This window comes from Aotus nancymaae, unplaced genomic scaffold (genome assembly GCF_030222135.1).
Source record: "Aotus nancymaae isolate 86718 unplaced genomic scaffold, 86718_ANA_hifiasm-v0.15.2.pri h1tg000002l, whole genome shotgun sequence".
Taxonomy (NCBI): domain Eukaryota; kingdom Metazoa; phylum Chordata; class Mammalia; order Primates; family Aotidae; genus Aotus; species Aotus nancymaae.
In genome coordinates this window covers 56,491,476-56,517,938 of record NW_026988413.1, presented here as the reverse complement: position 1 = coordinate 56,517,938, position 26,463 = coordinate 56,491,476, and the positions used below count along the sequence as shown (strand labels likewise).

The following is a 26,463-nucleotide window of genomic DNA, read 5'->3' as shown; positions in this document are numbered from 1 at the left end:
ATCAAAAAGCTTATCCATCATGATCAAGTCAGATTCATCCCTGGGATGCAAGGCTGGTTCAACATATGCAAATCTATAAACATAATCCATCATGTAAACAAAACCAAAAACAGAAACCACATGATTATTTCAGTAGATACAGAGAAGGCCTTCAACAAAATTCAACAGCCCTTTATGCTAAAAACTCTCAATAAACTAGGTATTGATGGAATGTGTCTCAAAATAATAAGAGCTATTTATGACAAACCCACAGCCAATATCATACTGAACAGGCAAAAACTGGAAGCATTCCCTCTGGAAACTGGCAGAAGACAAGGATGCCCTCTGTCACCATTCCTATTCAATATACTATTGGAAGTTCTAGCCAGAGCAATCAGCTAGTAAAAGAGGAATTTGAATTGTCTCTATTTGTAGATTACATGATTATGTATTTAGAAGACCCCACTGTTTCAGCCCAAAATCTTCATAAGGTAATAAGCAACTTCAGCTAAGTCTCAGGATACAAAATCAATATGCAAAAATCACAAGCATTCTTATACACCAATAACAGACAGAGAGAAAATCATTAGTGAACTCCCATTTACAATTGCTACAAAGAGAATAAAATACCTAGGAATACAACTAACAAGGGATGTGGAGGACCTTTTCAAGAAGAACTACAAACCACTGCTCAAGGAAATAAGAGGACATAAACAGATGGAAAAACATTCCATGCTCATGGTTAGGAAGAATCAATATTGTGAAAATGGCCATACTGGCCAAAGTAATTTATAGATTCAATGCTATCCCCATCAAGCTACCATTGACTTTCTTCATAGAATTGGAAAAAAACACCTTAAACTTCATATGGAACCCAAAAAGAGCCTGCATAGCCAAGACAATCCTAAGCAGAAAAAAAAATAAAGCTAGAGGCATCACGCTACATGACTTGAAACTATACTACAAGGCTACAATAAGCAAAACAGAGGCCTCAGAAATAACGTCACACATCTACAATCATCTGATCTTTGACAAACCTGACAAAAACAAGCAATGGGGAAAGGATTCTCTATTTATTAAATAAATGGTGTTGGGAAAACTGGCTAGCCATATGCAGAAAGCTGAAACTGGATCCCTTCCTTACACATTACACAGAAATTAACTCCAGATGGATTACTGATTTAAACATAAGGTCTAACACCATAAAAACCCTAGAAGGAAACCTAGGCAATAACATCAGGACATAGGCATGGGCAAAGACTTCATGACTAAAACACTAGAAGCAATGGCAACAAAAGCCAAAATAAACAAATGGGATCTAATTAAACTTAAGACTTTCTGCACAGTGGAAAAAAACAAAAACAAACAAACAAAAAAACCATCATTAGAGTGAACTGGCAACCAACAGAATGGGAAAAAAATTTGCAATCTATGCCTCTGACAAAGGGCTAATATCCAGAATCTACAAAGAACTTAAACAAATTTACAAGAAAAAAAACCATCAGAAAGTGGGCAACAGATATGAGCAGACTCTTCTCAAAAGAAGACATTTATGCAGCCAACAGACATATGAAAGAAAGCTCATCATCACTGGTCATTAGAGAAATGCAAATCAAAACCGCATTGAGATACCATCTCACACCAGTTAGAATAGTGATCATTAAAAATTCAGGAGACAACAAATGCTGGAGACGATGTGGAGAAACACGAACGTTTTTACACTGTTGGTGGGAGTGTAAATTAGTCAACCATTGTGGAAGACAGTGTGGCAATTCCTCAAGGATCTAGAACTAGAAATACCATTTGATCTGGCAGTCCCATTACTGGGTATATAGCCAAAGGATTATAAATCATTCTATTATAAAGACACATGCATACATATGTTTATTGTGGCACTGTTCACAATAGCAAAGACTTGAAACCAACCCAAATGCCCATCCCATGAGAGACTGGATAAAGAAAATGTGGCACGTATATACCATGGAATACTATGCAGCCATAAATAGGGATGAGTTCATGTCCTTTACAGGGACATGGATAAAGCTGAAAACCATCACTCTCAGCAAACTGACACAAGAACAGAAAACCAAACACCGCATGTTCTCACTCATAAGTGTGTGTTGAACAATGAGAACACATGGACACAGGGAGGGGAACATCACACACCAGGGCCTGTTGGGGTGGGGCACTAGGGGTGGGATATCAGGGGTTGGGGAGGGATACCATTAGGAGAAATACCTAATGTCAGTGATGGAGTGAGGGATGCAGCAATCCACCATGGCACATGTATACCTCTGTAACAAACCTGCATGTCTGCACAGGTACCCCAGAACTTAAAGTATAATAATAAAAAAAAAATTCATTGAGTGGTAAAAAATAAACAGGGTTGGGAAAACTGGCTAGCCATATGCAGAAAACTGAAACTGGACCCCTTCCTTACACTGTATACAAAAATTAACTCAAGATGGATTAAAGACTTAAACGTAAGCTCTAAAACCATAAAATACCCTAGGAAAAAAACCTAGGCAATACCATTCAGGACACAGGCATAGGCAAAGACTTCATGACTAAAATACCAAAAGCAAGGGCAGAAAAGCCAAAATTGACAAATGGGACCCTAACTAAGCTAAAGAGCTTCTCCACAGAAAAAGAAATTCTCATCAGATTGAACAGGCAACCTAGAGAATGGGAGAACATTTTTGCAATCTATCCACGTGACAAAGGGCTTAATATCCAGAATCTACAAGCAACTTAAACAAATTTACAAGAAAAAAAAAAAACCGTCAAAAAGTGGGCAAAGGATATGAACAGACACTTCTCAAAAGAAGACATTTATGTGGCCAAGAAACATATGAGAAAAGCTCATCACTGGTCATTAGAGAAATGCAAATCAGTTAGAATGACAATTATTAAAAAGTCAGGAAACAACAGATGCTGGAGAGGATGCGGAGAAATAGGAACACTTTTACACTGTTGGTGGGAGGGTAAATTAGTTCAACCATTGTAGAAGACAGAGTGGTGATTCCTCAAGGATCTAGAACCAGAAATGCCATTTAACCCAGCAATCTCATTACTGGATATATACCCAAAAGATTATAAATAAAAGTCACATGAACACATATGTTTATAGCATCATTGTTCACAATAGCAAAGACTTGGAACCAACCCAAATGCCCACCAATGATAGACTAAAGAAAATGTGGCCCATATATATTATGGAATACTATGCAACCTGGAAAGGATGAGTTCATGTCCTTTGCAGGGACATGGATGAAGCTGGAAACCATCATTCTCAGTAAACTAATAGGAACAGAAAACCAAACACTGCATGTTCTCACTCATAAGTGGGATTCGAACATGAGAACATATGAACACAGGATGGGGAACATCACACACCAGGACCTGCTATGGGTTAGGGGGGCTAGGGGAAGGGATAGCATTAGGAGAAATGCCTAATGTAGATGACGGGTTGATGGGTGCAGCAAAACCACCATGGCATGTGTATACCTATGTAACAAACCTGAACGTTCTGCACATGTATCCCAGAACTTAAAGTATAATAAAAATTTTTAAAAAGGAAACTATAATTGGTAGTTAAATTAGTAAAAATAGAAGAACTAATTAATAAGATTGAGATTGGAAAATCATTTTAAATATGGAATGCAGAAAGAAATAACAAAAGAAGTCTGGAAGTGAAAGCTTAGGACCTATGTCTCTATACTAATGACTCCAAAATTGTATCACTTGTATCACTAGCCCCTCTCCGCCAATGTTTACAAGTCTCCTCCCCCTTCCACTAGATTTTACCAAGTACATATCATAATTTACCTTCTTCTCCTCTACCATGAATTATCATGCACACCAGTGTTATAATTATTCTCACAGATAACCAGGTTAACATTTTAAATATGTCTTTGGCTTGTAAGATACTGAAGATAAAGATGACATTGTATATTTCATATACATATGACATACAAGATATCTCATAACTACAATTTTGTTTTACCTATAATTCAATTGGCTGTTAATCAACTATTGTCAGTAAATTGTTATGCATGAACACTTCCTGATTTTAAAAAATTTAGGAAAGAGTCTATAAGAAAGTTTTGGCTGAACGAAGAAAAATACTTAAGTGAAATAAACACTGACATTTATGTCAATGTTCCCTTTCCCTTTGGGAAAAAAATAAAATTCTGCCTCTTAGCTCTAATCGTTCTCCACTAAGCAAGTAGATGCAGTGTCACATTTAAAATGATAATTGCATGTTTCATAGGTGAATAAATGTAAGAACCTGCAGTCAAACCCATAGGGAAAATTTAACTAAGACAAAAATGAAAAACATTTGACAGCAGAAAATATTTGGTAGTTTCTATTTCCTGTCCTTTCAGAACTAAGTCTGAATTTTAATTAATATTTTTTCCAATATCTTGACTCAAGTATTTTATGCTGAAGGAATTATCGAAAGATTGACTAGCAGACTTTTGATATAGCAATAAATATTTATGATCTGCTGACTGTATCTTTATATTATTCATTGACTAAATCCTTAGATCTCTTGCCTCCCTGGACCAGTAATTAGGGAGATGAAATACGAATGTATGCTTTCTCTGTCAGTTTCACGAGTAGAATTCAAAATGCAAAGGTCAACAATCACATGCCCTCAGCAGTCACTGATTCTGTTTATGTAGAAAAGGTAGCTTGTCTGTGTAACTAAAACTGAAAATACAGTGTACAAAAAGATATTATGTATCTGTTTCATGTGCTCTAGACCTAAGAAAACTAATTTCTTTATAGTTAGGTAAAGGGTTAACTCTCCTTCCCATATTCCAGTCCATTATTTTCATTAAGATTATCCAACCAGCTATCAGTTAACTGGTATATGCAGTCCCAATACTAATAATCCTTCTACCATTTAGAATTCATGAAAGACTAAAAGAAGATTTTCAAAGCTTCAGCATCTCATAAAATATCTTAAAATCATTTTCACTGTTTTCTTGATTGTACATATTAGATGTTTATGACCTCAAAGTTAGCTCCCCAGTGGTCCTGTTTGGTAGGCTTGGAATTTTGTTTTTGTTTCATTCTGATTTGCTTTAGGACTTGGGCAGGCTGACTAGCCCATTCGAATATAGGTAATTCTGTCACTGAGTGATTCCTCCTATGGGCCACAATTTGTGAATGAAAACAAGACTGTTACGTCAAGATAAAATGTCATCTATGTTTACATTATGTAATACTATTCAGTTCAAGCAGTCAAATGTGAAATTAGGTAAACAAAATTTCAAGTGATTAACTCTAGTCTAAGTCTTAAGGAAGCCAAATGAATAGATGACGTGAATCTTGAAATTTTATAAGCTTATCTAAACAAACATCCACATAGTTGGAAGACAAGTCTGAATGTAACCCCCAAACACACTACAGATACTGCAGCTCAGTCACTTGGAATTGTGGGACTTCTATGAAATGGGGACAGAATATTCTTCATCACGCTACTTCACAGATTAAAATGAAATGAAGTCTCTGGAATGCTTGACTGGCTTCTTGGAATACAGTTATTGTCCTTAGCACAAAGTAGTCAGTTTAGCCATTTCTTCTGATCTCCAATCATATATTTATTCAGTAGAAAGGATCTAATTAGCAGCTTTGCATTATCTAAACCAAAAAAATATCAAATTTAAACTATCTAGAATTTGGCTTTTCAATTGATTAATATGCCAGCACATGGTTATGATTTTTGCATTTTACAATGATTTGAAGGAACCTGATATAAAATAAAGTACTAATGCTATAATTATAAAAATCATACTAGAGTTAGTTTGAAATGCAGGAAATTGTCATTGTTTCTGACTCTCTTAACCGTATTTTGCTGGGATGGAAAATGTAACACATAAATGAGCAAATTAACATATAAACCTGTGGATCTATCTGCATGTATATTTACATAGATACATGTTCAATAGTAGTAGCTAGAGGGAGGGGGCAACTTAAAATCTTTGGTGATGATTCTCTGCTAGGTTATTCCAATCAGCTTCAGTATCATATAATAATTGTAACATTGGAAACAGCAGGGGATGAGATTGTTTTTCTCTGTGCCATTTGTCTGTTGTGTCTGAGAATAAAATAATTTTCCATTGTCTGCAGTGAAATTGCTTTATATTTCCTGAAACTCCTAGGCTAGTGACGTTATTCATCCCTTTAAGAATCTGTGTGCAGTGTCTAACGTAGAGAGGGTAGTGATGAGTATACACCCTATGGAGGAAGTCCTAGATGTCTGATAAAATAAGGGACCATATTGCTTTCCCTTTCTCTTCACATAAATCAGAGAGATAATAACTATCTTTCTCTGGATTCCAAAATTTTAGTGCAGCCAAGACAAATTTTGTTCTTCCTTTTTGCCATGTGTTTGAGGGAGTTTTAATTGGCAATCCCTGGTGTATATGGCCCAATGAACAGGCTGACTCCTTGGTACTTGTATAAAATATTGCTCTTTCTGAAACTGAAATTGGAAATAAAAGGGTCCAAGTTTGAACCATCGAAGTCTGTCAGTGAAGATTCACATCTGTCAAGTCTATTTTCCTTTTAACAAGTTAGAAGGGCTCTCTCGTCAAACCCTGAACCCGTGTGTATGCAGCACACAGGCACATTTTTAGCACGGCACATTTGTTCTTTCTGCCAGCCATTTTATGAAGCTCAGTAACTTAATGCTGCACCACTTATAAAATCCATATGGGAGAAATATTCTGGCAGCCCTCATTTCAGCAAGGCAGCAGGGGCCCTGTAATTTCTCACAAATGAAGGGAGTGAAGGAGTAGATCAACATAATAGAATATGTTATGCTACCGGTTAAGGCATGCCGATTGGCTTGCAGTTGAAGCACTAATCAGAACACTTTCCAGATTTACCATGGAGGGTGATAGAGACCTAGGGGTGAACGCTTCTCTGACCAAGCAGCTCCACCAGTACCCATCCCAATGTGGGTATTCAGGACTAGCACCAGCTCACAATACAGCAAACGATACCTATTTTCAAAAGCAGTTCAAGAAAGCAAATTCTCACAACATTGTCTAAAGTTGGAGTGATGAAAGAGTGGTTTTTGGCCAGGCATGGTGGCTCACGCCTGTAATCCCAGCACTCTGGGAGGCTGAAGTGGGCAGATCATGAGGTCAGGAGTTCAAGACCAGCCTGGCCAACATGGTGAAACCCCGTCTCTACTAAAAATACAAAAATTAGCTAGGCATGGTGGCATGCACCTGTAATCCCAGTTAGGAGGCTGAGGCAGGAGAATTGCTTGAAACTGGGAGGGGGAGGTTGCAGTGAGCCAAGATCATGCCACTGCACTCCAGCCTGGGCGACAAAGCAAGACTCATCTCAAAATACAAAAAGGAGGGGATTTTCCCCCTCTTCTACATCAATTTTATGTTATCAAAAACAAAATTCTACTTTTCCCTGGCTAAAAATAGTGCTCTGGCCAGATGTGTTGGCTCATGACTGCAATCCCACAACTTTGGGAGGCCACGATGGGCAGATGGCTGGAATCCAGGAGTTCAAGACCAGCCTGGGCAATATGACAAAGCCTCCATCTCTACCAAAATATACAAAAATTAGCCAGGCATGGTGGCATGAGTAGTCCTGTAGTCCTAGCTCCTTGGGGAGCTGAGGTGGGAGGATCAGTTAAACCCTGGAGGTCAAGACTGCAGTGAGCCAGGATAGTGCCACTATGCTTCAGCCTGGGTGACAGCAAAACCTTGTCTCCATAAATAAATAAAAAACACTGCTCTACGCGTCTTAAAAGTGTATGTTGATGCATAGGTCAGGTACTAAACACACACACAATTACAAAACCCCTTCAACCATTTGGCAAGAGGTAGCAGTTTGAAATGAAATGGATGCATCCATCCTTTTTCATCCCTCTCACTTTCTCTCTCCTTGTTATTCATTTTTCTTGCTCAGTCAGAACTGCAGGCTATTGACAGTTGTGGGTGGAATAGAATAAACTGTTGGAAAGTGTGACCAGAGACAGTTCCCAGCTGCACCCCAGCCAGCTGTCCTCTCATTTCAGGGGAGGTTTGATAGCCACTTGCTACACTATGTTGGAATAAGATCAGAAGATGGTAACAGGTCGTGCCACGCTGGCCTCTAGGAGCCGTTTGTGCAAAAATGGATCATGCTTGTTCAGGAATACAATTACAGCTGTTTGAAAATAAGCATGCATGTTGCTTAATGTTCACATAAAATGATGACTGTTTCTTGCAAGGCATTTTTGTAACCAGAGACTTGGTTTTTGGAGTAGGGGGTGGTTAATGTGTGGTTGAGTCCACAGTGTGTCCATAACACACAGGAGAGCACAGGGGAATGCTACAAAACATTCTTATCTTGCTCTCCTACACTTTCAGGGTTTTAAGATTTCCTCTTGAAAATCTTTTGGGTTCTTTTCTAGTAACCTACTTTTCTTTTATACAATCCCTCTGATAAAATATTTGTTATTTTTTGTTTAAAATTCACTACATTCTTTTGAAAAATGACAGATTCACTGACCATTTTATGCCATCGAATTTCCAACGTGAGCTGGCTATTTAGAAAGCCACTGCTTTTGGGGGCTTTGCAAGCAACAGTCTTTCGTGCTTTCTTTTTGTGGCTTTACTTATAGTTTTTAATTTGAAGTGCTGTTTCATCTTTGCCAGATCAGCAAATAATCAGTGCCTTAGATTCTCTTAGAATGTATTTTCTGTTTCCTTTTCAACAAAGTAAAATGCAAGTATTTAAATCTATCTTACCACTCAATGGCAAACACAAAGGAAATGTAAATACATGGTTGGACTAATTCACATCTGGTAGGGAGTAATTGTTGGGTGTGTGCTGATTAAGCATAGTTTTTTTGAAAAAAAAAAAAACAGGCTTTTAATTAAGCATCTGCACTGGGTCACACAGATGAAATTATCGAATGTGATTAAGAAGTCTTTCATTCTTTTGAGAAATGAGTGGCTACTCCAACATTAGTATCCTTCTGCCTATAGATAAGAGCCTTGCAGTCACTGGCTACTTTTGTAGAAAATCAGAGAGCTTCAAGGTAAGCCCCAAGAGGCTTATCACTTACCTCTTTAACTGTACCACTAAAATTTCCCAGTGCCTTATACGAGTTCAGTAGGAGAGCTTTCCACATTCTCACCAGATGTAGGAATTATTAAAGCTGCATCTTAGAAGTTGTCTTTTCTGACTTCTACATTTTACATGAAAAGAAATTAGACCAAGGAAAGTTAAATACTTTGCCCAAGATCACACAACTGTGGAAACAATTTATACTACAGCTTATGTTTTGTGATGGTTATAAGTTGTGTGGGTTACAATGCCCCGTCACCTTCCACCCCAGCATTCTCTAAGCTCTCTTCCAAGCAGCTTATTTTGGAGGACTGCAGAAAAGGGACCTAGCAACTGCAATGGATTCCCCATTCCCCTGTTTGCAATTATCTGCTTCACTGCCTCCCTCCATTAACTTAGCTAATCAAAAGAACATTGCAGTTCATTTCTCAATTTTCACATTCAGGAATTAAAGATATTTCACCCAGCATTCTGACCGATAATAAGCTGAGGGACACAGAAGAGTCCTCAAGTCAAAATATGTCCTGGACTGCTTGAAATTCTTAGCATTTGTGTTGAAGTCTTAGATAGCCTTCCTCAATCAAACCTAATTACCAATGTGACTTTAGAGAAGTTACTTCTCCTAGGTTCAGTTTCCCATGTATCAAGAACAGATAACAATGGTTATATTCTATGGGTTTTGTAAGGATTAGGTAAGATGGAGTTTGTAAATACCAGATAAGTATTAAGTATATTAAAATGGTAGTGCTGTTAGTGTGGTTAAATGGATTGAAGAATCACGCTGTCAGAAAGAGTAACACAAAGGAAGAAGTAATTAACATTCAGCTAAAGGAGGTGGTCAGAAAGCTGCTTCAAAAGGTGAAGTTTACCCTTTACCCTTAAAGGGTAAACTAGCAGCTTGTTAGTGGGGACAATGCAAGGGGAGAAGCAGAAACAGGAGCACAGAGACTGGAACGAAAATACGGTATTAGGGGGCATGGCCTGAAGCTGGAGCCAACTGAAGCATAGAGTAGGTTGGAAAAAGCAGGAGATGATAAATATGTGAACTGAGAGCCTCATACATCATGCTAGAAAGTTTGGACTGAACGCTGTCTCTATGAGTGGGCACTAAAGGATGTTAAATGAAACGGGCATCAGAGTGTATGGTATGGAAGATGAGTTGACAGGGAAGCAGGTAGAAGGCAATATCTAGTGCTTTGCAATCACTGGATATGGAGAATATGACAAATATTCACACCCTCCTGACTCCTGAGCCAATCCTGACCAGAAATAGAGTTTTAGCAATGTCTTATGTATTCCTGGAGGTCAAAATAGGGTGAGACTTGGGAACTCCATTACCCTACAGGCTCACTTGGTTATGCCATATATTGGGCTTCTCTTTGCTGTTTCCCTAGTCATCCCTCTACGACATCAGGAAGCCCAGCTAGGAAACTACTGCAGAAGTTCATACAATAGATGGTAAGAGTCTGATCTCTGGTAGTGGTGGTAGAAAAAAGAAAGGAAACAATCAGTTGAAACGCTGTCTAAATTCCATCACTGGGTATATATTCAAAAGAAAATAAATCATTCTGCCAAAAAGACACATGCCCTCATATGTTCATCACAGTGCTATTCACAATAGCAAAGATGTGGAATCATCCTAGGTGCCCATCAGTGGTGGATTGGATAAAGAAAATGTGGACATATATACCACGGAATACCACAAAAACATTTTAAAATGTTCATTACAGCAACATGGATGCAGCTGGAGATTATAATCTACAAGAACAGAAAACCAAACACCGCATGTTCTCACTTGTAAGTGGGAGCCAAACACTGGATATTCATGGACATAAAGATGGCAACAATAGACACTGGGAATACTAGACAGGGGAAGGAGAGAAGGGAATAAGGATTGAAAAAAATTCCTATTGGGCACTCTGCTTACTACCTGGGTGATGGGATCAGTCAAACCCCAGACCTCAACTTCATACAGTATACCCACAAACCTCAGCGTCACGCAGTATATCCATGTAGGAAACCTACACATGTAGCCCCTGAATCTGAAATTTAAAAGTTGAAATTTAAAAAAATGAAAGTTATCCAAGAGCTACAATCTAAAGGCCTTTGTCTTCGAATTTTAAAGTAAATACTTTCAAGATCATCTGGTTCAATCCTCTCTTTATAACATGATGCCTAGCTCCCAGTAGTAGTTGAATACGCGTAAGTCTTTGCTGAATAAATTAATGAATAAGTGAGGAATAAGACCCAGGAAGTGTTGATGCCACTAGTTATTGCCATACCTGGCATAAGAACATAAACCCCCTGACTTGTAAATCAGTGCCCTGAGAGCTAGAGCCTCATATGTCATGCTAGAAAGTTTGGACTTAACTCTGTCTCTATGAGCAGGCACTAAAGGATGTTAAGTAAAGAGGACATCAGAATGTATGGTATGGAAGAGGAATTGATAGGGAAGCAGGTAGAAGGCAGTATCTAGTGCTTTGCAGCCATTAAGCCACATTTGGGCCAATACTATACAGAAAACTATTAAGAAAGACATTGTCTGAACCTTACTTTAGCGCTACAGCTTAATTCACCTTATTTTTATTCACAGTGTCATTTATAAAGTAGCACATAAGAATAAACAAAAGTTGGGCCGGGCGCGGTGGCTCAAGCCTGTAATCCCAGCACTTTGGGAGGCCGAGGCGGGTGGATCACGAGGTCAAGAGATCGAGACCATCCTGGTCAACATGGTGAAACCCCGTCTCTACTAAAAATACAAAAAATTAGCTGAGCGTGGTGGCACGTGCCTGTAATCCCAGCTACTCAGGACGCTGAGGCAGGAGAATTGCCTGAACCCAGGAGGCGGAGATTGCGGTGAGCCGAGATCGCGCCATTGCACTCCAGCCTGGGTATCAAGAGCGAAACTCCGTCTCAAAAAAAAAAAAAAAAAAAAAAAAAAGAATAAACAAAAGTTATCTAATGAAGGAATTTTATACCATCTGTTACACGTTTCATACCTATGTATTTTTTTTGTATTTCTATTAATACATAATTTGATGGGTATGTATAATAATACTATCTGCAAGACTGATGTGTAAAGTCAGTAGAACCATGATAAGGTCCAGAACCTCCAAAATGAAATTCTTCTCCAACTGATGGCTGTTTTTATAACTGTCACTCTAAGGAGACCATCTGGTGATTTTAGAAACTGCTTCAAATTATTTTAAAGGAGACCCAACTTCAACTCTACTGGTATGACATACCCACTTTGAAGAATAAATTGTATCAAGAGCAGTTATTTTCCATTTAATTGATATGGTGAGTAGCACACCCCAAAAGTACATGTCAGGATTTATTATATGTTTGTGGGGGTTTAGAGTAGACTCAGAATGTATGTAAAATATTATAATAAAATTCTGTATTATGATTTAAAACAAATTAACATAAGCAGCAGAAAGTAAAGCTTGATCAAATCTTATTAACTGAAACTTTAAAAATTATTTTTAATGTAGAGTGCATGTAACTGGTAGGATGGGAATAGTCAGGGTTTTTTTTTTATTTTTTATTATTTTATCGAAAATCTGGATAACTTGGCAAAAACAGAAGTTAGAAACACTAAACTGGAGGTAGTACATTTAGCTCTGAAATCTTTTCTGGTTTCCTCTGACTAAATCTTTCCTTTATTCAGTGAGACTCTATCTGAAATGCCTGAATAATTCTCAAAATAGTAATGATACTCTAAATATAGTGTAAAGAAATCTTAGAATGGGTAGAACTCCCACTAAGGAGCAAAGTCTGAGATGCATTTGCAAGCCACAGACATGAGATAGGAGCAATGTCAGGAGGAGTGATAGCAGATACCTTTGAAGAAGTGAGGAAGAAATGAATTAGTAGGCATGAATTCATACATACAAAGAAAGTGCACTTAAGGGTAAAAGGATAGCAGAATTTCACTAGAGGCAACTAACAGTTTGTGAGTAGTAAAGATACCAGCTTCACAAGAATGATAACTTACTGGATGATGAAGACAAAGATAAGTTGGAAAGACTTAAACCACTGATCAAGAGGTTGAGTAGTTTGAACTTAATAGACTATAAAATGAGAATTGACTAGGAAGTAAATTACTCTAGTCTGGTCCAAGGTGGTGTTTAAGGCAGGCAGACAGGGAGTAGTAAGTGAGAGATGCTGAAAAGGAAGATTCTGTAGGCCACAGTGACTCAAAGAATGCGGGGGTAGAGGAAAGAGATATAAAAATAACTCTAATTAAAGCAATGCTTTATGTAGAGTGCCCTATTTTATCCAAAATGATGAGGTATCCTATTCTGCATTTTGATTCCCATGACTAAGAAAGAAAAAATTATTTTAGAACATTTTTTCATACAGGACAGCAGTTTTAAAGCTCCTGCTTCATGAAACTCACTCTCCCTCACTTGCACTTTGAAATTCCATATTTGGCAATCAGGTTTTTGAGACCAGATCTGTGGGACACCCAACTCATCACTCATACCCAATCTGACCAATAGGCTTGAGGTCAGTAGCCCTAAAACTAACCTAAATATGGCCTGAAGTGAATTGTCATTTAGGAAACAAAATAACCTTTGCAGCAACATAGCAATGAAAATATATGCTTAGCTTTCAAAAGAAATGTATCTTTTTATTTTTATGGGGAAAAAATTTCATAAAATTAAAAGTATTTTCACAAGGATGATCTCATTTTCACAGTAGCTCTGCAAAAGAGGAAATGGAGAAGATATTTTTATTCCCATTTTTAAAAAGAAGAAATTGAGAGATGGGGAGATCAAGTGACTCTTCCAGTTCTCCCTCTTAAGTAGCCCAACAGGTTAGAGCCAGAGCCAGGGCCAGAATTCTGATGGATGTCCCTTTCTGTGCTCTTAAACCCAGTCTGTCTGAGGACTTGGCATGGCACTGTCAGATGACATATACCAGGTGTCTTATATTTTTATTTGATGACATGTAAATCACATTCATACAAAAACAGTCTATAAATATTCTACTCAATCAGTTCTATCTGAGCAAGCAAATGTTTGCTGACATCCCCATCTATAAGAGTTTGGGGCATGACTCATTATCTAGACATCTATATATATTTTTTAAAGTGAGCAGTTGAGTACTGTCAAGTTGTTATATAGTTTTATCCTGTGATAACTGGCCACTCCTCTTTTATATTCAGAAATCATCTATGTATCTTCATAAAGATACTGTTGCAGGATTCTTTATCACTTGCTTGATGACTTGAAAAATTGCTGTGAGTAGAAAATATCCATAAATTGTAAAAGGCGGTCTAAGAAACACAGATAGTTCTCACTCTGTTTCTAAATAGCAAGATCACATTAAAACTCAAAAATAGGTAATATTAATCACTATAATCCAAACAACTACTCTTTAGACCTGTCAGGGAACACTGAAAGCTTTCAACATAACCCTTAGTTCTTCTTTCTTATGAAATTTTGGCATAAGAGGGAAGAAGAGAGCATGCTTGGTGACTCGGGAGTCTGTTAACAGTGATTACAGTTAGGGAGAGCCTTAGAGGGAGTGGCATTTGTTACCTTTCTGACTTTTTCTTGGCCATTCAGAAACCCATCATTTCCACAATCATACTCAAGTCATCCTTGACCATAACTGTGGTGGGAATATCTTGATAGGACTGTCCTGATTTTATAGAAGAATATAATGAAGGACAAATACTCATTACTGAAATAGCAATCATCTTATGCATAATAATTTACAGCTTAGAAACCCTTTCACCTGTATGATCTCATTCATTATTTCCCATAGAACAGTAAGTTGCTATTACTATTGTTCATCATTACTTCTAAAGAATCTGAGTCACGGAGGATTTAAGCCAGTTTGGGAGTTATACAGCTAATAAGTGACGAAACTAGAACTCAGACCAAAGTCTTTTGACCTCATATCCCACATGATCTCTACTATCCTTGCAGCCTCCCAAACCTATGGAGAATGTTGGACCACGAATGAAGGTAGACATCAAAAACAGACAATGAGTTAAAAAAAAAAAACCCCACTGAATAGAAAGATTGAGGAAATGAGGCATACCCAGGAGAAAATTCAAATGGCCAATAAACATGAAAAGATGCTCACCCTCACTGGCAATCTGGAAAATGCAAATCAAAACTATCATCACACTCATAAGATTAGTAAAGTCTAAGAATAATACCAAGTACTGTGTCAGATGTAGAGCAATGAAAATTTCAACACACTACCGATGGGAGTGTAAATTGTTATGACCTCTTTTTATCACCCATTTGCCATTATCTAACAAAGTTGAAGATGCACATGGTCTGTGCCAGCAGGGGGTTCACAGCAGAGTTATTTTTAATAACCAAAAGTTTGTCATAACTCCAGGGTCCATTATCAGAAGAATGGATGAATGTTACTGAGTAGTAATATAGCCATCAATAAATACTATACTGAAGTGAAATTAATGAACTAGAGGTACAAGTATCAAAACGGATAAATATCAGAAAGAAAATTACAGAATATTAAAATATATACCATTTACAAAAGGCTTAGAACATATAAAATACTTTCTAGGAATTATTTAGGGATTAGATGCTATTTAGAGATACTTTTTTATGGAAACCTAGATATGACAAACTATAGTTATTTACATATTAAATAACAAACCTCAAGGAGGACAATGGTTACCTTGGAAAGGGCTGTAAAGGAATACAAGTGTGGGGAGGGGTGCTAGCTAAGGGGGATTAAACTAATATGAGCAATGTTCTAATCATTAAGTTGGATGCTAATATACAGGTATTTGTTCTTTCAACCTTTTAAATGTAGAAAATATAACATTAAAACTAAAAGAAACAGGAGGAGAAAAAATAATCTATCTGAATCAGACACTTGTCTGGGACACTCAGATGAACAGAATCAATTGAAAAGGATGCCCAAAGCATCTCCAGCTGCCACAGTCTGATGAGGAATTATAATAGAAGAAAGGGAATGTCCACTCCAATTCAGTTCTGAGCCCTGGACCCATGTTCCAGCCACCCTATCAGTACCCTCTCTGATAGACATTATGGAAAGGTAAAGTTCCATCTGATCAATCACATAGGTTGTGACATTTTCTAGACGCAGACCTAACCTGGATCCCTGAAAATGTCTGTTTGGCCTTTGTCTGTCAATCTTTAGCATTTTCAAACAATTTCCTAGCATTTGGGAAAAGGGACTGTTAATTAAAACAGTGCTGTTCGTTGTTTTATTTATTTTATGTTATACACCTACAAAAGACCAGAAAAGTATTCAACTCTAAAAATTCAACTCTGTTTTTCATTTTTTATGTTTGCAAGCTTGATGGGCGAAGATGTCTCAGAATGGAATCCCTAGCCATTTGTATCTCCCATTCCGGAATTATTCTGATAAATGGATGTCTGTTGAGTTGCTTATTTGACAATTTGTAAAAACATGTCTTTTCATCCCTAATATACTCCTCAGCATAGTCAGGCACAATCTCAATTTGCAAGTTCAATTTTCAAGTATTATGGTTTGTGAAGATAAAAATACCAGTCCATGATAAAATAGTTCTCCAAAAATAAAATTGTTATTCATACATAATTGAAATTTTTTAAAACATTTATCTCAAACAGCCATGATTTTCTGAATTTTAAGCAGGAAGAAATGTTTCTCTGAATATATTTTATAATGAATAATTTGTATTCAGGGCATTTCTAATCATAAAGTTAGCTTCTAGCCAGTAGACCTCTGAAAATCTGTGATAATTCACTTGGGAGAAAGGACAAATGCCTTTATTGAAAATGATCAACAGAAATATTAGTTTATCTAAGATCAGAGGATGAGCTATGGCAGCTTTCTGTTTGAAACCAAGGGTCCCAAATCTCCTCCACCCTATTTTAACAACAGTCATATTAATAATAGTCCACATTTATTGAGCACTGTGCGTCAGACACTATGCCAAGTACTTTTCCTACATTATGTCATTTCATTCTCACGACTTTACAAATGAGGAACTGTGGCTCAAAGCAGGTAAGTAACTCGCTCAGTATCACGTACCTGTTAAGTAGTAGAGCCAAGATGTGAACCCAGCTCCCTAATCCCAAAACCTGAATTCTTAACCTTTGCTCACATATATGTGGAAGCTTTGTAATTACCTGCTATAGATGGAAAAACATAAATGGGCAAATATTTTTCTCTTCCATAAAAGGAAAAAGGCAATTAACTTATACAAATACACACACACACACACACACACACACACACACACACACACATAGCTGACGGTCAGCTAGATGGCTTTTTCATCTAAAACTCGTGACCACTACGTCTCAGTAGTTTGAAAATTCTATTAACTGAATTACACTGAAGATGGAAATTAAGATAAAAAAGAAGCAGAGAGCATGTGTTTCTTCAAGGTACAAATTCCTATAGCTTTCTTTCACAGTCTTTTTTTCTGAATGTGAAGTTGTTGCTGCACTTCGAGAATAACCAAATAGCTTTTTTTTTTAGCATTTGATCATTATATTTGTTGGCAGCCCTGTTGTAACCTTGAGTCACCTACAATGATTTTAAGTATTATTCTAATTGATTTTCTCACTGCTTACTGAGAAACAGCATCTCTAGTCTCATAAATAATTCCGTTTCTCTGTGTCAACATTAATAGAACTTACCTCATGTTGTCAATCTCTTTTTTTCTTACAGGTGATGTCATTGTCTATATTAATGAAGTTTGTGTCCTTGGACACACTCACGCAGATGTTGTCAAACTTTTCCAGTCTGTTCCTATTGGTCAGAGTGTCAACCTGGTGTTGTGTCGTGGCTACCCTTTGCCCTTTGATCCTGAAGACCCTGCTAACAGCATGGTGCCACCCCTCGCAATAATGGAGAGGCCGCCTCCAGTGATGGTCAATGGAAGACATAACTATGAAACATATTTGGAATACATTTCTCGGACCTCACAGTCGGTTCCTGATATAACAGATCGGCCGTCTCATTCTTTGCACTCCATGCCAGCTGATGGTCAGCTAGATGGCACGTATCCACCGCCCGTCCATGATGACAATGTGTCTATGGCTTCATCTGGGGCCACCCAAGCTGAACTTATGACCTTAACCATTGTGAAAGGTGCCCAGGGCTTCGGCTTCACTATTGCTGACAGTCCTACAGGACAGCGGGTGAAACAAATACTTGACATTCAGGGATGCCCTGGCCTGTGTGAAGGCGACCTCATTGTTGAGATCAACCAGCAGAATGTACAGAATCTGAGCCATACAGAAGTAGTGGATATACTTAAGGACTGTCCCATTGGAAGTGAAACTTCTTTGATTATCCATCGAGGAGGTAAGACCAACACTGGCTCAGCAATAAAATGTGTGGGTAAAGTAGTAGATCCTTTAATAATATTGTTAAAATGGAGATTTCCTTGGAGTTGAATGAAATTATACTTTTAAAAATAAAGGTTAAAAAGTAAGAGAAAAACATGAGTTAAAGGAAGCTGTGTTTTTGAATTCTGAGCATACATCTTTTTCTATTTTGTGTAAACACAGTAATAGTTCTTTCAGTCTTACAAACATATTGATAGAAAGTTGGAGGGTAAAGATTAAATCCCCAACTATGTGTTTCAAAAGTTCATTCAGGTGTCAGTTGTGGAGAACTCAAACTGGTTTCCCATTGATTCAATTAAGAAACATGCTTTTACGATGGAAGTAATGCTTTGAATCATGCTTAGGTTTCCAGGCTAACAGGTGGAAGCTGATTCAACCCCTACCAAGCCCAAGCACAGTCAGAAAGACCAAGAACTGTGAGAGCTGTAGGAGCTGTGCTGCTGTTGAAACATCATTTCAGAGTCTGGAATGGTGTTGTTCAGGACACTTCTGCTACTACAGGGACTGCTCTGCTAACAATTACCCATAGTGCCTCCCACGACCTGGGAAGAAAGTTATAGAACAGGTTGAGGGCTGAAGTTCTGGGCTGAGTGTCCTGGGTGAAGTATGGGAATAGCAACAGTGCAGAGTGTAGTAAAGCGCTAGAGCCCTGGATGTTTCTTCCCCTCTACCTTCTGTGTGGGGAAGGAAATGGGGTAAAGCACAGGATCCCTTCTCCACATCTCCGCTGCTCTGCTCTTGATGACCAGTGAAACTGGAGAGAAAAGGGAGGGAAAGGGCCATAGATAAAGAGGATACTCAAAAACAGAGAGCAAAGGAAAGGGATCAGGTTAAGTCCTGGTTTTCCCATTTGCCATTTTGTGGACTTAGGACACTGAAAGTCAATGAGCCTCAGCCGTGTCATCTGCTACAATGGGATAATAATACTACCTAACCCAGTGGTAGTGTTGTAGCCCAACAGCTGCTTACTAAATGTCTGCTGAGTCTAAATTAACACCAAAGTTTCAGCATGGATGAGTCAGAAGGAACAGTACAGTGAGGAACTCATGCATAAAGAACACACATGTAACAAACGAGTGGTTGCCTATTTAAAGCACTCAAAACAGCCTGAAACTCTGTCAGTTTGAAATGCAAGTGAAGGCAGTCAAAGCTGAAAGAAAGAAGCACCTTTTATGAATTTATTTGGCCCTCTCTGCAGGTGTTTTTCCTTCAAGGAAGTATTACATTGTTGATTTCTTGCTTGGAATGGACAGCAAATACCAGGCATTTGTGAGCAGCACTCTATATAAAGTCTTAGGTTTCTGCACTAAAAGGGAAATTTATATGATAGCAAAACAATCTTAAATTTGACCATCTCAAGGCATTGTTACAAAATAGCACTTGAATGCTGATAATTAAATATTGGCGGAATATTTTAATTTCTCCCATTATTTAAGATTAAAATAAACATTCCTAATTAAATAGCCATATCTTCATAATGTGCAATTGAAAATCAAATATTTGCAACAAGTTCTTGATATTAAATGGTATTACAAAATCACTGAACAGTATCCACTGTATGATTCATAGAAACAAATTTGGACACATTTTTCATATACAGCTTCTTCTAAAATCATGACATAGCAGAAAAAAAGGTACTTTGACATGCCTAATTTACATTATGGTAATTTGTACTTTCCTGAAAACATTTATTTCATGCCTATCAGCTAGGCTACCCTATTCACACTTTTCCCCTGCCCCTCATTTACTCCATAAGTAATCAAAGTTGTGTTTGCAGATGAAGGACTTGCTTTTGTTTTTTGGCTAGCATATAGCAAAATGCAGTATGCTGTGATGCTTTAAGTACTTCTAGTCGAAAATCTCTTGAGTTTCCCCTAATTCCCACCATTTGCGCTCATCTCTCTGAAATTAATAGGAACTAGCACCATGTTTAAGTGTGGAAATTCACTTTATCTTATTATGGGCTACTCAGAAGTACCTATGGCCTCACTGAGATAAGCAGACTCAACAACTGAGTCGCAGGCCTGGGTCCTTATATCAGGACCATGGTTGGTCAGTTGTGTTTAATTATTTACTAGAGTTTTTAATTTATAAAGTAATAACGTATATGGTTTAACTTTTTAAAGCAAATAATATCTAAAGGTATAAAATGAAAGTAACTTTCTCTCCTATCCCAGACATTCAGTCCTTTTTTCCAGAGACAAATGTTTTTTGTACGTATGTTCTCAGAAAGTTTGTAGTCTACTAGCACATGTCTGAATATATATAGTATATTTAATATCAAGTTTTAAATAAAATTTTATGTAATTCCTTTTTAAGAACCACCTTTTGAAATGGCTGATTTTCTGTTTTCCATTTCAACGTTTTCCACTCTGATAGTTACAGCTTTTTCTCTCCAACTTACTTGGTATTTGATTTACTTTTCCTTTTCTGTCTCCTTGAGGTGGAAACTTAGAGGATTAATGATTCCAGTTCTTTCTAACAAAATCACTTAAATTTACAAATTTCACTCCAAGCACTTCTTTAGCTAAGATTTCATAAATTTTACTATGTTAGTTTTACTTTTTCACTCAGTCCAAGATATTTTATTTCCCTTATAATTTCTTTTTTGACTGTAGGTTACTTAGGAAAGTGTTTATTCTTCCAACATTTAGAATTTCCCAAATGTTTTTCTATTGTTGATTTCTAATAATTTCATTGTGAAAGAGAGCATGTCTTGTATGATTTTGGTCCTGTTAAATATATTACAGTTGTATATGTGCTAGTGCTGTGCTTTTTTTAATCTTAATTTATTTTGGAGGGTTTTATGTATTAGTTCAGAAATATATCTTGTTTTTAATACTTAATCAGATTCTCATTAATGCTTATAGATATTTTTGTTGCTTTCAGGCTTTTTCTACTAGAAAAATGTATCTTTTAAATCTATCTCTGCATTAGAAAGTAGATCTATAATATGGATTTATTCTTTCCTTTCTTCCACAAATACTTTATTTTTAATTGACATAATTGTACATATTTATGGGGTATATGATGTTTCAACACATGTATATGCTATATAATTATCAAATCAGGGTAATTATATCCATCACCTCAAGCATTTATCATTTCTTTGTGGTGAAAACATGCAAAATCTTCTTTTCTATCTACTTGGAAATATACAATACTTATTGGTAACTACAGTCAACCTAATGTGCCATAGAACACAGGAACTATTTTCTCCCATCCAACAGTAACTTTGTATCCTTTGCACAACCTCTCCCTACCCTTCCTTCCCACTACCCTACCTAGCCACAGCTATCAACTATTCTATTCTCCACTTCTATGAGATATTCTGCATATAAATAAGATCATGCAGTATTTGTCTATTTGGGCCTGGCATACTTAATATAATGTCCTCCAGGTTTATTCTTGTTGTTGCAAATGACAGGATTCCATTCTCTTTTATGACTGAGTAGTATTCCATTGTATAGATTTACCACATTTTCTTTATCCATTCATCCATTGATGGATACTTGGGTTGGTTCCACATCTCGGCTACTGCAAATAGTGCTTCAATAAATATAGGAGTGAAGATAACTCTGACATGCTCATTTTATTTTCTTCAGCTATATACCCATTAGAATTATTAATCATACCATAGTTCTATTTTTAATATTTTGAGAAACCTCCATACTGTTTTCCATAATGGCTATACTAATTTACATCACCATCAACAGTGTGCAAGGGTTCCCTTTTCTCCATATCCTCACCAATACTTGTTATCTTCTGTCTTTTTGCTAATAGCTAACAGACTGTGGTTTTGATTTGTATTTCTCTGATGATTAGTGATGGTGAGCAATTTTTCATATAACTGTTAGCCATTTGTATGTCTTTTGAGAAATGTCTATTCAGGTCCTTTGCACTTTTTTATTGAGATGTTTATTTTAGCTGTTAAGCTGTTTGAGTTCCTTGTATATTTTGGATGTTAACTTCTTGTCAGATTAAGTTTGCAAATATTTTCTCCGATTTTGTAGGTTGTCTCCTCACTCTTTTGATTGTTCTTTTCAGTGTGGAATCTTTAATTTGATGTAATCTCATTGGCTACTTTTTTGTTGCCTGTGCTTTTGAGGCATATCCAAAAACAACATCGTCCAAATCAATGTCATAAAGTACGTCCCCCTGTTTTCCTATAGTAATTTCATAGTTTTGGATCTTAAAGATTTTAATGCCTTTTGAGTTGGTTTTTGTGAGAGACAGAAGTCTAGTTTTATTTCCAATTTTCATAACACCATTTATCAAGCTGTGCTTTCCCCATAAACAGAATCTGTTTTATCTAAGTATAGCCACTCCTACTCTTTTGATTACTGTTTGTATACAATATCTTCTTCCATCCCTTTATTTTCAGCCTCTGTATGTTTTTAAGGTTCATGTGGGTCTCTTGTAAACAGCATATAGTTGGATCTTGTTTTTTAAACTATTCAGCCAATCGGTATTTTCTGATTGGAGATTTTTATCTACTTACATTCAAAGTATTTACTGATAGATAAGAACTTACTACTGATTTTTCGTTAATGGTTCATAGTAGATATATGTATGAATTACAGAGCAATGTAACAGTATTGAGGTGTTCTGGATTTGATATATTTGCCCTTGTCAGAGAATGTTGTACTTTCTTATGTTTTCATTTCTGCTTGAAGAACTCCCTTAAGCATTTAATATATGGCAGATGTAGTGAAAATGACTTCCCTCAACTTTTGCTTGTTCAGGAAAGACTTTCAGCACTTTCAGTATCATCCCCTTCTTTCTTGGCCTCCAGGGTTTCTGCCGAGACATCTGTTCATAGTCTAATGGTAGACTTGACGTTTTTATATATGACTTGACATTTTTCTTACTGCTGCTTTTTAAATTCTTACTTTGTCTTTGACTTTTGACCATTTAATTTTACTTTGCCTCAGTGAGGACCTCCTTAGACTGAGTCTGTTTGGGAACATATAAGCTTCATGAATCTGGATGTCCATATTTCTTCTAAGACTTGGGAAGTTTTCACCAACTATGTTGTAATTACAGATAAGCTTTCTGTCCCTATCTTTGTCACTTTTTCTGAAACTCTCATAATGCAAATGTTTTCTCATTTAATGGTATCCCAGGACTCTCATAGGCTGTTTTTACTTTCTTATCATTTTGGGGGTTTGTTTTCCTTCTGACTAGGTAAATTCAAAAGACCTATCTTCAAGTTCAGAGATTCTTCCTTCTGCTTGATCTAGTCTGCTACTGAAGCTCCATATTGTATTTTAATTTCATTCACAAAATTCTTCAGCTCTAAGACTTCTATTGGTTCTTTTTATGGTATCTGCCTCTTTGTTAAATTTATTTGAGATCATGAACTGTTTTTCTAATTTTTTTTCAACTGTTCTATCTGTATTATCTTGTATCTCACTGAGTTTCATTAAGATAATTAATTATTTTTAATTCCTTTTCAGATAATTTATAAATTTCCCCTTTCTTTCAAGGTTAGTTACAGAGAGTTATTTTGTTCCTTTGGTAGGGTCATATTTTCACCTCCAAATGATTCTTGGTATGCCAACTGAAAAAGATGTAAGTTGATTCCAAGTATACTCAGAGAATAGTCTTTGTACAGTTTCTTCAGCTGCAATCAACATGTGCGATGATGTCTCAGCAGCCTAGGCTATGGGAGTTTGTGTCAGCAGCAGTGGCAGCATAGATTGCTGGGGTTCTTGGTGGAAGGAGTTTTGAGACTGCTATGATGATGGTTTCTCCACAGTGAGCAGATTTAGCTGAATGAATCCCTCTTGGTGTTGGGTCTGACATGGTCAATATGCAGCTGCAGCAGCACTGGGCTCCAGGACACAGGTGTCAGAGCAGCTGTGAACCTGGGGTCCTGGGTTCAAGATCTGGCCAACCAATTGTAGCAACTGGGTCTTGTGGTATAGGTTTACTCTCTGAGGTAGGGTTGGATACAGATTACCCACAGAGAGAGGGTCTGTGACTCTGTGGCAACATCCAGCAGCTTAGGCCCAGGGGGCCAGGTTGTAGCTATGACTGTAACCCTGAGGGCAGGGCGTAGCACTGGCCTGGCTCCAGGAAAGAAGGGGTACTATGGAGATTTGGGCCTGGCAAGCAGGACACAGCTGTATTTTGTGAACCAGCGCCAATAGGACATAGTGTCAACTCAGATCCTGGGGGATGAGACACTATTCAGTAGTGACTTTGGACCCTGAAGTGGTAGAACACAGCAGCATCTCAGACTCTGAAAGGTCAGGTGCAGCACCAAGAACCCTAGAATAGCAGACTGCAGCAATTGCTTAGGCCCTGGTGGGACAGGGAGCAACACAGAGGTGACTTCACTCCCCAGGGAAGGGGGTGTCTCAGCAGCTCTAAGGGGCCAGTTTGACTCCAGTGAAGCAAGATACTAGTTGTTGAGCATGCAGATGAGGGTGTCTCAGTGTAGCCAATACTGTTGCTCTGGGATGTACGGTTCTATCAGCTCAGCCAAGGAATGCATGGCTGCTCAGCTTCACCAGGGCACTAATTCCTTTGGAGGCAACGCACTGCTTCAGCTCAGTCCCAGGAGATGTGACTGCTCTGTGTGGCCAAGACGTCATTTCCCAGGATGCAGGGCACTATTTCAGCTCAAGCACAGGGTACCTGGGTATAGCAGTTACTAGGAGGGGTAGAAGAAGCTGCTTTGTCAATCCACTGTTTACTTGGGAGGCAGCGCACAGATTTATCTTGAACCCTGATTGACAAGATGCAGCAACCAGTGGGAGGGGTAGATAGAGAACAGCTCCACAGCAGCTTGGCCCCACAGGGTAGGGTAAGGTAGCAGCTCTACTCCGGGATGGTGAACCACTGAACAGGAGTGGTTCTGTGGTGGCTAAGCCTTAGGCATGGAAGGGTGCCATGGCCACTCACCACCAGAGCAGGACACACTCTAGCAGCAGTTCTGATTCCAAGATGGCATAGCACAGTAGCCCTGTGGGTCATAGCGGGCAAGGCACAGTGTCAGCTTCTTCTCTGGAGGGAGCATGGCTGTGTGGACTCCTGCCATCTCCTTCAGCTGGGTTCAGTGTCTGTGAGGACTGCAGGAGTTCCCAGTAGTGAGGACTGTAGGTGTCCCTGGTGTTGATGGGAGATGCTGGGGTCTACCTGCTTACCTTTTCCTCACAGGTAGAAGTCCCTCCTGGTTCCCAGCTGAGCCCAGCTGGGAGGTGTAGTGGTGGAGGCCAGGGGTTTCCTTCCATTCTCTCTGTGGCCATCCTAGATTTCTGTGCCCTGCAGGGTTTCTGCTACTCCTTTGATGTACGCTGGTGCTCTCCTATAGTTATTTTCATCAAAATGTAGTTACATATTTGTTGTTTGGGCTGTCCTTGTGGGGTAGGGACAAGTGCTAAGGGTTTCTAGTTGGCTATCTTGCTCCTTTCTTAGATTCAACAAATACTTTTTGAATGCCCACAATGTGCTAGGCACTTTTTTTGGCACTAGTGATAAAGCAATAAACAAAGCTAATCACATCCTTTTTCTCATGAAATTGATATTATATTAGAGACAGACAAAAATAAAAATCAACATAAATATGTCCTTAGTTTATTTTTTAACATTTATATCTCCTATCCCCCTGGAGTTTTATCCTTGAATATCAGCCTTATGCCCAGCTCCCTTACTGAGTTATCTCATTGTTTCTCATATTTTTTTTCAGATCATTTCATGGTATTTGGGGGCAGACAGTCATACCACCTACAAATAACAGTCACTTTGTCTCCTCCTTTCTTATTTGCATACCTTTGTGTTATTAAATGCATTTGACTGTTAATAGTGAGGATTATGGAAATTCCTAACCATTTCCTGACTTAAATGGAAACTCTCATTTTACACTGTTAAATACAATACTGGCCTTTCATTTAAGATTAATATTTGCCATGCTAAGGAAAAATCCCTCAATTCCCATTTCATTCATAATCCATATCAAAATTAGGTAATAAATTTTATCCAAAGCTTTTTGGCATCTTTGGAGATGATTATTATT

At 37.8% G+C, this 26,463-nt stretch overlaps 1 protein-coding gene across 6 annotated transcripts in view; it reads left to right on the top strand.

Moving 5' to 3' along the window:
* The window catches only part of MAGI2 (membrane associated guanylate kinase, WW and PDZ domain containing 2), a 1,459,815-nt gene that overhangs the window by 1,202,060 nt on the left and 231,292 nt on the right, over window positions 1-26,463 (top strand). For all 6 annotated transcript variants that reach the window (XM_064374940.1, XM_021667866.2, XM_064374946.1 and 3 more), the window contains one exon: window positions 17,758-18,396. In XM_064374940.1, coding sequence (XP_064231010.1) covers window positions 17,758-18,396 — 639 coding nt within the window. The remainder of the gene's footprint in view (window positions 1-17,757; window positions 18,397-26,463) is intronic.